We start from the raw sequence: 13,062 nt of genomic DNA, 5'->3' as shown, positions 1-13,062 counted from the left end.
AAGGAATATATCATCCGAGGATGGCCAGAGAAGAGACATTTGCGGACACCACTCAAGAAGTTTTATGAAGTGCGAGAAGAACTATCTCTGGATGACAAAGGCACCTTCATGTACCGAGGAGACAAAGTCGTTCCCCCGGCATTGCTGTTGCCACGCCTGTTAGCGATACTACCTGAAGGGCACCTAGGGATCGTGAAGACCAAAATGAGAACAAAGCAGATGTACTGGTGGCCTGGAATGGACATCCTAATAGAGAGACACGTGAGAGAATGTGACCAGTGCCAACGAACAGATAAGACCATGATACCCCTGAGACCAGCCTTAGGGAAGTTCACCAATCCGACAAACCCCTGGGAGGAGTCATCCATTGACATCCTCCGGCCCATACTAGACACCCAGGGCACCCCGAAATACCTATGTGTCATCGTTGACAGATACTCGAAGTGGCCGGAAGTGCACGTGCAAGAAGAAATGGACACTGATACAGTACTACGATTCCTCACTTCTATCTTCCTCAGAGAAGGCATACCGAGATCGATCCTAAGTGACAATGATCCCCAGTTTACCTCAGAGAAATGGTACAAGTGTATGGGGAGGAATGGCATCAAAACCAAGCACACCTCCATATACCACCCAGCCGGAAGTGGAACGTTTCTACAGGGTCCTAATGGGCACCATCCAAGCGACCATCACGATGGGCAAGGACTGGGAAAAGGAAGTCCAAAATATGATATGGGCCTACCACATCACCCCCACGAGCACGGGGTACAGCCCCTTCCAGATTTTGAGGGGTAAGGATCCTTTCACTAAAGACAACCTGGCTTGGAAGGAAAAGACTGTGACAAGCAAATGGTCCCCCGCGGTGGGGCAGCACAATCCAGAAAAAGCCCAAATAATCTATATTGAACATTATATTAAGAGAGGGAATGTGAAGGAAACACTCTTGGAGAAAGGGGAATGGGTCAGAGTGAAACTGGCTGTACTTCGGAAAAAAGGCGACAGCAAATACAGTCGACCACTACAAGTAAACGAAGTGTATGACAGGGCGGCATTGCTCAGCAATGGGAACGTGTGGTCCCAAGATCGCATGTCCCGATGTAGTAAGATTCCACAATGGTTCCCTGAAGAAAGAGAGAGAACAACGATGGACATGAGGTCACAGGAGAATGAAATTGTCAGCCCGGAAGAAGAAAGAAGCATGGTAGCAGGAGGACCGAGCGAGGAGCAAGGGGACAGTTAGGTCTCAATAGCAGAAGAGCATCTAGGAGAAGAGAGAGACCCCATGGAAAGAAAGACCGGGTGCTCTGGAGGATAAGGTGGTGAGCCCAGAAGAGAACAGTTCCAGGGAAGTGACCCCCACCCCAGTAAGGCGTACACGAGGGGGAAGAGTGACTGTGAGACCTGCAAGATTCAAGACTATGAACTGGGAGAAGGACAATAGCTCGACACTGGCAGAACATTGTGTTTATGTTGTGGTACAAAAAGGGGGAGATATATAGAGTCTCACTCTAGTGTTTGTGCGCTACGTAATGACGTAGCGCGCGATGCGGCCATCTTCCGATCGCACTGAATAGCGCAAGTCGGCAGAAACTCCCGAGGGCACCGGACGTCCCGGCGCTCTCCTGCAAGTAGTATTATAATAAATAACAGTTAACCCCCACACCTGGGCTTCCTGTCTTTTGTGGTGTGTATGAAGCAGGCAACATTACAGATCCTCGTGCAGCCACGCCCGTCCCCGAAACGGCACAGGCAATACTTTGATTCCAGGTACAGGGGGTCGAACAGAAAAGAAGAGTTGGAGAGGGGATGTAAGTCAGCGTCTGGTATCCATGGCAACGGAAACAGCAAACCCTGAATAAAAGTGAAGAAGGACTATGGAGTCAGTGCTCATTGCTACTTGTTGTTGAAGGTAGCGTGCCAACCATGCTTTAGGAAGAAACACGCAATTAAGAAATAATCTCATAGACAAAGTGATGATAAACCCAGGGTTATTAGAGATCGTTTTCGGGTACGAGAAATGTTGACGTATTTAATACTGACATGCATCGTATTAAAGTTACTACTAAACTGAAATTAATAAAATGTGTTTATATTTCCGGAAACATATTTTCCTAGCTGTAAAATCACTGTTTCGTATAATGTTGTACTACATGCAACAGAAAATGTACGTAAGTCAGTTTTTTATCAATAGGAGTGAGTCAAAACATTATGAGGCGTCCGCCGAGTATATGTCTTGTCTATTTATAAATAGTCTGCGCCGAGCTAATCTCTCTTTAGTGTCGGAGGGTCGTTAATTGTAATGAAGTGTCTATCGTCCTAGCATATACGGGGACGGGAGGCGCATAAAAAGCAACTCTGTTTCTGCAGACTCAGCATCTTTGGCGCAGAAGTGCAGTTTGGGCACAGTCTGACCAGACAGAAGGCTCAGCCAAAACTATTAGTATGGGAGAAGTTGTAGGCAAATTAAACTGGGCAATAGCGAGCACATAAGGGGATAGAACTAGGGTGATCAGAATTTTAAAGCCAACAAGCGTCGGCCGCGCGGCAGTAAAAGGAATGCTGTGCAGCCGTGAAAGCGAAAGTCATCGCAATCGCGGTGAAAGCGAAAGTGATCGCCATGACGCGCTCTGTGCGAGGCACGAGAGGGATGCGCTCGCAACAGTGATTGGAGAGGTAGGGCGAGGGTGCGCGCTTGTGCGCATAATCGCAAGCTGATGGCTGGAAATGCCTTTGGTAGCACTTCAAAAAGCCACTGACTAAATGTCTTGGCCAGATCAGTGCATGTGCTGGATCAGGCGAGACCTAAAAAGGAGCCTTGGCAGGCAAGACCAGTCGGCAGCCGCATAGTGCAAGGGAACAATCTGCCACCTGCGTGGGCATGAGGGATGAGAGTATGATTCTGATAGACATGTACACTGGCAGGAGATGGGCATCTGGTAACTGGGAATAGAAAATAATGGTGTCCCTAAGGAAAGTGACAGGTAGACCACTCTCACAGCACTCAACTCGACCCATGTCATGAGGGTTTATTTTCAGCCAACAACACTAACTATTCAAGAACATGCATCCTTACTGTCCTCAAGAATGGTATTAGCCTACAAGTCCCAGCATGCCTAGCACTCTTTACCATAAAGCTGGGACTGATGTAAAGCCGCAACCTTGAAAGCTTTGCACTCCCAGCTTCCCTTTAACATGGCGCATGATTGGCAATGAGGCATTTCGCATTAGAGCAATCAGTACCCAAGAGAGGAGCTTTTAATGGGTCTGGGTTTACAACGAGCACATCTGACCAGATCCCTTTGTAAGCCCAATAACTGTTGCTGATCTCAAAATAATAAGATCCACATCTTGACTCTATCTTTCTCTCCCCTAGGTCCCTGCTCATCGGACTCCCTAGGAAAGAACTTCGTCACCGTGTTCATGCAGAATTTCCAAACCAACGGTGAAGAGCCAACATTGCAAGTGCTGATCACAGGCTACGCCGCCTCGACTACGGTCACTGTGACCCTCCAAAAGACGAGCTTTTCTAAAGTGCTTACGGTGAACGAGGGGGAGACGGTGACTCTGCAGATACCAAGCAGTGCTCAACTCATCGGGACAGGCAAATTCTGCAATACTGTCACCATCCAGGCAGACAAGGACATCTCTGTCTTCTCAGTGAACAATAAGACTTTGAGCACTGACACTACCATAGTGTACCCAACGCAAACCTGGGGCACAGAGCACTACATTGTGACACCACAAGACGAACAGTCAGATAGATTTAATGTGTTCTCAGTGATCAACAATGGAGAAACCAACAATGTTGAAATCTACCTCAAAGGTGAAGTCACCTTCCAGGAAAAAACGTATCCACCAGACACCACTCTCTCGGTCATGCTTGAGCCTCTGCAGGCCATTCAGATCCAAAGCAACGTAGACTTGACCGGCACCAAGGTTGTTTCCTCCAAACCCACGGCTGTGATTACCGGCCACACCTGCACATGGAAAAACTCCAACTGCAATCATGTCTATGAACAGCTCCTGCCCACCATCAGCTGGGGGGGGACATTCATTGTGCCTGCGATTCCCTTAAAGACCGGATCTAATTACGTATTTATCACAGCATCCCAAACCACACGCCTGGACTACCAAGCAGGATCCAGCAAAGAGACCAAGACCTTGGGAGCGGGAGAAGTGGTGAAGCTTGAAGTTATGCAGGCGAACCCTCTCTACATCAAGGCCACTATAGGCATCCAGGTCATTCTCTACTTCACAGGCTGGACTGCCGAAGATGGCACTATATATGATCCCTTCATGATCAATATACCAGATGTTGACAGGTATTGCGTGTCCTACATCACGTTTGGATTGTTAGGCTTTGATAACAGTGTCATCCTGGTGGCCAAGACATCAGCAACAGCGAGAATGACTTCCAACAAAGCGTCCATCCCTGGACTGAAATGGAGTCCGATTGAGGGCATAGACTTCTCTTGGAGCAGCTTCAGCTTGGGGAAACATTACAGCATCAACATGATAGACGGCAGCTCTCCATTCGAGGTTCTGAGTTTCGGAATATCTGCCAACGATGGGTATGGATCACCGGGAACCTGCATTGCCCGTGAGTATGTTCCATGACATTGTTAATGTCAGGGATGCAAGGATTATATCTGAGTGTCCCTTATAGTGAGTATATCTGAGTGCCTCTTACATTACAAGATACAGTGAGTATATCTGAGTGCCTCTTGCATTACGAGAGACAGTGAGTATATCTGAGTGGCTTTTACACAAAGTGACAGAGCGGGTATATGTGAGTGCCTCTCACACTACGAGATATAGCAAGTATATCTGAGTGCATCTTACACTGCGAGATAGCTGAGTGAATCACAGACTGGCTAAGGCAGTATGTATTTGAGTGCGTATTAGAAAGCATCTTTAATCCTGTAAGTATATATGTGTGACTCTCACACTACGAGATCCAGTGAGTATAGGTAAGTGCATCTTACACTACGAGATACGGTGTTTATAGCTGAGACTGGATAAGGCAGTAAGTATTTGAGTGTGTATTAGAAAGTATCTTTAATCCAGTAAGCATGTATGTGTGGCTCTCACACTGTGAGATACAGTGAGTATGTCTTAGTGCATCTTACACAGCGGGATACAGTGAGTACATATAAGTGCTTTTCACACAACGAGATACAGTGAGTATATATGAGCGCCTCTCACACTACAAGATACTGTAAGTACATCTGAGTGCATCTTACAGTACAAGATGCAGTGTTTACAGTTGAGTGAATCACAGACAAGCTAACGTAATTAGTACTATAGTGTGTATTAGAAAGTACCCTGCCGCTGAGTATAAATATGTGTGAATTTCACACTACAAGATAAGTGCAACTTACAATATGGGATACAGTGAGTATGTGTGAGTGCATCTTAGACTACAAGAAACAGTGACTATACGTTAGTGTCTCACACTACGAGATGCAGTAAGTGTGAGTGCCTCTAACACTACGAGATGCAGTAAGTATACGTTGGTGCGTCTTACAATATGAGGTACAGTGAGAATTTTTTACACTACGTGATACGAATAGATGTGAGTGAATCTTACACCACAAGATACAGTGAGTAGATGTGAGTGTCTCTTACACTACGGGATGCAGGGATTATATCTGAGTGTCTCTAACACTAAGGCATGCAGTGAGTATATCTCAGTGCCCCTCACACTACGAGATACGGTGAGTATATGTGAGTGCATCTTACACTACGAGATACAGTGAGTATATCTGAATGTCTCTTACACTGCGGTATGCAGTGATTATATCTGAGTGTCTCTTACACTACGGGATGCTGTGAGCATATATAAGCGCCTCTTACACTATAAGATACAGTGAGTATATCTGGGTGCATCTTACACTACAAGATGCAGTGAGAATAGCTGAGTTAATCTTACACTACGAGATACACTGAGTTAAGGTGAGTGCCTCTTGCACTTTAGATACAGTGAGTATATTTGAGTGCCTCTTACAGTACAGGATGCAGTGAGTATATCTGAGTGCAGCTTACACACCGAGATACTGTGTTTATATCTGAGTGAATCACAGACTGGCTAAGGCAGTAAGTAGTTTGGTGTGTATTAGAAAGTATCTTTTTTCCAGTAAGTATATGTGTGTGCCATACATTTTCCAAGCCAATAAGAACCTTTGCGTATACTTCAGAATGGCAATGTAAGAAGTAAGTATATCCGTGAGTATTGCACGCTATTTATTCTAGTACATATAATTGAGTGGATCCTAGAATGTCTGTTTTGACTTTGTTTGCGCCAGTAAGTCATCTGAGGGTATTTTAAACTGTCTAAAGAGCCTGTAAACATATGAGCGCACCTTAAACTGCATAGTTCAGTCAATACGTACATCTGAATGTATATTGTGCTTTCTATTAGAAAAAAAAGGCCTCAAATTCCACCTCCTCAACAAATACGTTGTCCACAATCTCTTTTCAGACTCTACTATCTCCCCTTGTATTAATGTTAATTTTTGCTTTATCTATTTTCCCTCCTTGCCCCTCCCCACTTTATTAGTCAGCCTCATCTTTTCTGTTAACCGTCTACCACTCTAACACCTCCCCATTACCCCATCTTCCCCCCATGTCTACCCATATCTTGTCCCCCTCCCTCTTCCTTCCATCCTCCACCAGTCCTCTCCCCATTTAGTCTATTGCCACCCATACCTGGTCAATCCTCCAGAAAGTCGGCTCACCCACCTCACTTTATTGCTTAGCCCCTCTTTTGAGCTCTTCCCTCCCCCATGTTAACTACCCTGTCCGCCTCCTTTTTGATTTCCAAACCAATTGTGCTGCTGTAACTGACTGTGTGTTCTTTCTGCCCCCCCTCATATATTTTGCTTGTACCTGTCCTTTTTATCTAAATCAAGTTGTTGTGTTTTTTTTTTACTATTTACACTTATCCCTGAAAAATTGTTTCTACTTATTGTACTGCCTCTGTTCTTGTAAAGCGCACTGATACCCACGGGCCTAGCCAGCACTATATAAAACCTTTCAAATAAATAAATTAATATTAAAATATGTGACTATGTTTTGGTCTATTTAGCTGAACCATTAAGTAATTCTGAGTGTGGAAGGGATTGTGCATCTTACTATAGCCGCAAGTGTAGGTCTGTTGAACAGTCTAGCGGCGAAACAGCCCTAGTACCCCTTTACTATTGAACCTCGTGCAGCTTTCCTAATGTACTCCAAAGAACATTGGCTGGTCTCATTGACCCTGACACTAAGCGGCTCAGCAGTAATTTTCCCAAAAAAACTCTGCTCCCCCTTGGTGGATAGAAAAAAGCACTTCCTCGACCTCTTGCTGTATCCTAGTGATGATAGCCAAGCTAATTATTTGAATACTGAAATGTAAACTTGTCTGCACACTCTGGCAGGCTTGTCATGAGACCCGAAAAACAGTAGGGAGAGCAAGGATTTTAGTTCACATAGGTGAACGGGGAATACTCCTGTACCCCAGGGTATATTGTTAGAAACAAACAAGGAGTACCACCAACATGGAATCGCCGATTCCTAATGGGGTGTGTGGTTATACAAAAGTGAGAGAATTCTCCTTTTGTTAAGAAACCCCTCACTCACCACCTAGTGGTGACATGCTTCATCATCGGGGTCCACCCTAATGACCTAGCGTCATCAGGGTGTGCTACAACACCTGTTTACAGTGGAGCAGGTTGTGAATGAGGGTGCGTGAAAAAAATTATAAGTGTGTTAAAAATTGTCCTGGTTTAACTTGGGAAAAATAAGATATATCTGTAAAGCTTGAAAGTTGTGGTAAATATCTATCGCCAAATAACGGCCAAGGCACTTCCACATCATCACACAGAGAAGAGGCACAATCAGCAACTCTTTGTGCCTGGACTTTTGCGACGCCAAGCAAAAGGTACTTTTTCTAATGGGACTTACAGCATGCAGACACGAATGTGAGACACTGCACAACGTAACAGGCTTGTAAAAGTTTATAATCTGACATTTGTCTTCATTCTTCCTTTACAGGTATTTTGATCTTTTTAGGCTTACCCATTGTGGTCCAAGCCCACACCACAGGCACAATTTTGCCCTTTTGTGGTCCCAGAGAGTAGGACCGGGTGCGTCTTTTAGGGGACGCAGACCATCCACTCTCAGGGTTTATTGGTCCTGAAGAAAACCTGGTTAGTTATACCTTTATGGTTGAAACATGTAGACCAGATACACATAGAGATACATGGGCTCATAATTACCCTCACTCTATCTCGCCATTGATTTTAACATTGTCCAGTTTCTTGCAAATAAAAAATCTTATTTTTCCCAAGTTAAACCAGGACAATTTTTAACACACTTATAATTTTTTTCACGCACCCTCACTCACAACCTGCTCCACTGTAAACAGGTGTTGTAGCACACCCTGATGACGCTAGGTCATTAGGGTGGACCCCGATGATGAACCATGTCACCACTAGGTGGTGAGTGAGGGGTTTCTTAACAAAAGGAGAATTCTCTCACTTTTGTATAACCACACACCCCATTAGGAATCGGCGATTCCATGTTGGTGGTACTCCTTGGTTGTTTCTAACGATATACCCAGGGGTACAGGAGTATTCCCCGTTCACCTATGTGAACTAAAATCCTTGCTCTCCCTACTGTTTTTCATGTCCTGGCAGCGCACAGCTGCGAGAGCTGATACCTAGCAGTACTGCCTGCCTCACTGCTCACCCAACTCCAGGACACACTGATTAATCATGGCAGACAACCAAGGCTTAACTTACTCCACAGAAGAAATAGACTCCATCATGGGCAACCTTGCGGTGTTTGCAGACGCAAACATAAGCAACACAATCTCCCAAACATCAGACTGGGATAAATTAACAGAGATGAAAAGAAACCGGATCAGAACCATACTTCATGGCACAATACTTAAGGAATATGTGACCAACCAAATGGCACCTGAGGGATTGCTGGTCACTAACGCTCCACGCATCTTCCTAGATGACCAGACGTTCAGAAGAGACTGGGCCTGTATAGCATGGAACTGTACGCATGACTGGATCATGCTTATCCTTAAGACTGCACTACGTCTATCCGAAAAAATACAGATAGAAATACAAGTCACGGAAGCTCATATAAAGGCCAGTATAACAGGATATAAAAAGAAACTTGATGACCTGAACAAGGAGATTAACGAATACAGGGAAAATCTCACCCAGCAGAAGGTCCAGAAATTTCAAAAAGACCTTAAACGATTCTCATTTGTGAAGGCATACCCCTACTCGGATGCGGATTATAAAGCCACACCAGGTCCAGACCCAGACTTGGATACTTCTAGCAACACCTCCAACAGTTCGAACAACAGCGGAGGCTCTGGAAATAGTAATCCGAAACAAAGACAAAGAGGTGGATTTAGAGGACATTACCAATGGCCACAATACAGCCAGCCTCCATTTCCTACACCTTTTGTGCCAGACCAACCATTCCCGATGTACGGATGGCAACCACCATTCCAACCTCATTTTTTCCAACCACACCAATACCGCCCTCCTTTTTCCAACAGAGGCAGGCGCGGAAGGGGTCGGAAAAACCCGGGAACAATGTCCAATGGGAGGAGGAGGACCCAGTGGGCAACAACACCAGAAGCAGAGCAGGAACGAACAAAGCGGGCCCCAGCAACATGAGGAGCTAGTGACTAATCTATCGTCAAGAACCCTCACTGACATAGAAACCAAAGTCCTCAACAAAGGCCTTGGTTTTGTACCAACGACACGACTAGACAAATTCAAGCTTCACTGCGAGCTGTCCCTCTTCTTCCGAAAATTGAAATTAAAAGCTTTTTTTGAGAAACACCCTAGTAAGGACACAGAGGGGAAACCGAATGAAACAAGTCTGAGGATCAAGTCCACATTCATACCGCCACCTCATACCATTCCTGTCGAGATCAACGCGTTTGAACAGGCAGTGTTCAATGACATCGAACAAATGAGAGAAACCAAACAATTCCAAAACAAAAGCAAAGCAGAACAAAATGCCATCCTGAATCTAAAAGCAGATAACACCATCATAATCAAGCCAGCAGACAAAGGAGGTGGCTTGGTAATAATGAACAAAACTGACTAAAATACAGAATGTAGGAGATTGCTAGGGGATGTGAGGAATTACCAACTGCTACCAAGAGATCCCACAGAAGACCTTAAAACAGAAATTCTTCAACTGGTAGAGACGGCTGAGGCAACTGGAAAAATTTCCAAACAGGAAGCGGATTACCTCAGTAAGACGGAAGGACAAATCCTGTATTTCTATATTGTGCCTAAAATGCACAAAGGAAAAATCCCCCCCCCCCCTGGCAGGCCAATCGTGTCAGGGATCGGTTCACTGTTAGAACCACTCTCAAGGTTCTGTGACTTTTTCCTCAAATCCATCGTATAATCTACACCCACATATCTGAAGGACACAAAAAACCTGTTGGTACTCATCAATGAAATCAGAGTAGATGATGAAACTATCTTACTTAGCTTTGACATTGAAAGCTTATACACCAGCATACCACAGGATGCCACTATTAATGTACTCAAAACAATCCTGGAATGCAATACTTGGGAGCACCAGACACCTAAATCCTTCATCCTCCAATGTGCCACCCTTGCACTAAAAAGGAACTATTTTGAATACGAAGGCTCACTGTTCCTCCAAACTGGAGGTACCTCCATGGGCAGTGTTTTTGCCCCAAGCGTGGCTGGATTGTATGTCCATGATTTTGAAGAGAAGTTCATCCTAGCTGAGACGAACCCCTTCATTGACCACATCAAGTTTTGGCGACGATACATTGATGACGTCCTAGCCATCTGGCAAGGACCAGAAGAAACACTCAAAGAGTTCATCACATGGATTAACACCTGTGACCCACATCTGAGATTCACCCACTGTTATGACAAACAACAAATGGTCTTCTTGGACATAGAAATCTCAAAAGAGGAAAATGGGTTAACATCGAAAACCTTTTTCAAACCAACTGCCAAGAACAACCTCCTTAGATATGAAAGCTTCCACCCCCGCCCACTCAGAGAAAACTTGCCTTATGGGCAATATCTAAGGTTACGCAGAAACTGTAGCAAACTATCGGACTATAAAGCCCCAGCACAGGATCTAACCAGTAAACTGAAGCAACGTGGGTACCCATCTAAGATCATTGAAAAATGCCAGAAGAGAGCCAGGAATCAACCTAGAGATGTGCTCCTTGAAGACAGAATGGTTCACAATGACCAAGTGCCACTCACCTGTTTTACCACGTACAACACCATATCGAACCAAGTAAGCAAATGCATCAATAAACATTGGTTAATAGTGAATACGGGTTCGCTACAATGGGAAAAACCACTCTTCTCCTACAAAAAGGCACCCAGTCTAAAAAACAGCCTAGTTAACACCAGACCAAAAGTGAAACCTACCAATCTGAACCCGAGTGTCACAGAGACATGGAACCTTCAATCAGTAACAGGACACTTCAAATGCGGGGACTGCAGTGTGTGTCACCTCACAGAGAACACAAAGACTTTGAACTTGGAGGAAGGCAAAGTCTGGGAACAACGTACACATACAAACTGCAACAGTGCCAATGTTGTATATCTGATCAAGTGTGCTTGCGGGAAATCCTACGTAGGCATGACAATTCGCAAAGTCATGCAACGCATCTGTGAGCACCGCAGCACCATACGGTGCAAGAAGAATGCGACGAAACTAACGGATCATTTCCTAGAGGCTCACCACACACCAAATGATATGAGATGGACCATCATTGAACAAATTCCATCTGGACCCAATACTCAACAACTCTTGTATGAAAAAGAGCAACGTAGGGTCTACAGATTGTCGACGCACAAAACAGGCCTCAATGATAATATCCCGTGGGCATCAGTACTTAAATAACACTAGATCTGCCCCATTCTGGCCACACAATCATAACCATTTCTGTGCTAGCAGCCCTATCCTATGGGCGCACCCCAACGGGCAACCCAACATCGAGACAAATGATGACACTGCCCACATCCAAGTCCTTGTCACTACTGCATTTACATACCTGAGCGTACAGTTTTGGCCAACCAATGATTAGCACATTTTGTCATCCTAGAAATAACCTACTCTGTACTTTCCTAGCATTGCATTTCATGCAATCTATGACCCCATCAGTGCCTATTGGCAAGGATGGCCCATTTACAATTACAGTACAATGTACTCCTTTTACACACCAATATTCTTATCCTTAAGATTGCCGATCATATTGTAAATATCCTTAATTTAGTATCCCTATATCGGCATCCCCACCGAAAATCTAACTCCACCGAAGTGGACCATGGCATTTGGATTTTTGGAATCAACTAATTTTCATGACTTCGACATTGTAGACACACTTTGTGTACAATTTCAAATCCATTTAATACCCCTCCTCCAGTTCCCCAGCAGAGAATCGAACCCCATCAAAGGCGATGAGTGTTGAGCCTTTGCAGCCACCATACTCGTAGCTGCTCCCTAGGCGCCCGTAGCAACGCCCCACGTGACCGGCACGTAGCTCCGCCCATTGCGGGAGCCCCGAGCTCCCGGTCTCGTTGTAGCAGGGCGGCGGACAGAACTAGGTAACGGCCACAGACCTCGCACTGAAACTGTAAGTAATTACCCAGTCAGACGAGCGCATAGATCAACAACGGGCAGCGCTCACCTACTAGCACGGCTCAGTTTATTCTGAGACGATTCGCTATTCATGAAACTATTTACAAATCTTATGTTTCAGAATACGTTCTTGTAGTGAGGATTACCTTTCCCCGCCCTATGAGGTATCCAAATACCCCATTGAGAGTAAGCTTTATATCAACTACTTGTGTGTCTTATATGTTATATGTGAGTGAGTCCGGTTTTCTGTTGAGTGTGTTGAGTATGGTAGCACATGCACTTTCTATAAAAGATTACCTCGCCTGCACAATTTGAATGCGAGACATTATCACGCCACATAAATATGATAACAATGCGCGTGAGTTGAATAGATATAGAGGTACAGCACGTATA

At 44.9% G+C, this 13,062-nt stretch overlaps 1 protein-coding gene across 1 annotated transcript in view; it reads left to right on the top strand.

Annotated features, from left to right (window-relative positions):
* Positions 1 to 1,144: 1,144 nt before the first annotated feature.
* The window catches only part of LOC144769643 (IgGFc-binding protein-like), a 388,460-nt gene continuing 376,542 nt past the window's right edge, over positions 1,145 to 13,062 (top strand). Inside the window, exons 1-3 of the mRNA XM_078653819.1 lie at positions 1,145 to 1,201; positions 1,846 to 1,909; positions 3,374 to 4,600. Of these exons, the coding sequence (XP_078509945.1) occupies positions 1,145 to 1,201; positions 1,846 to 1,909; positions 3,374 to 4,600 (1,348 nt within the window). The remainder of the gene's footprint in view (positions 1,202 to 1,845; positions 1,910 to 3,373; positions 4,601 to 13,062) is intronic.

Source organism: Lissotriton helveticus, chromosome 7 (genome assembly GCF_964261635.1).
Source record: "Lissotriton helveticus chromosome 7, aLisHel1.1, whole genome shotgun sequence".
In the NCBI taxonomy this organism is placed as follows: domain Eukaryota; kingdom Metazoa; phylum Chordata; class Amphibia; order Caudata; family Salamandridae; genus Lissotriton; species Lissotriton helveticus.
This window is presented reverse-complemented; position numbering and strand designations above follow the sequence as displayed.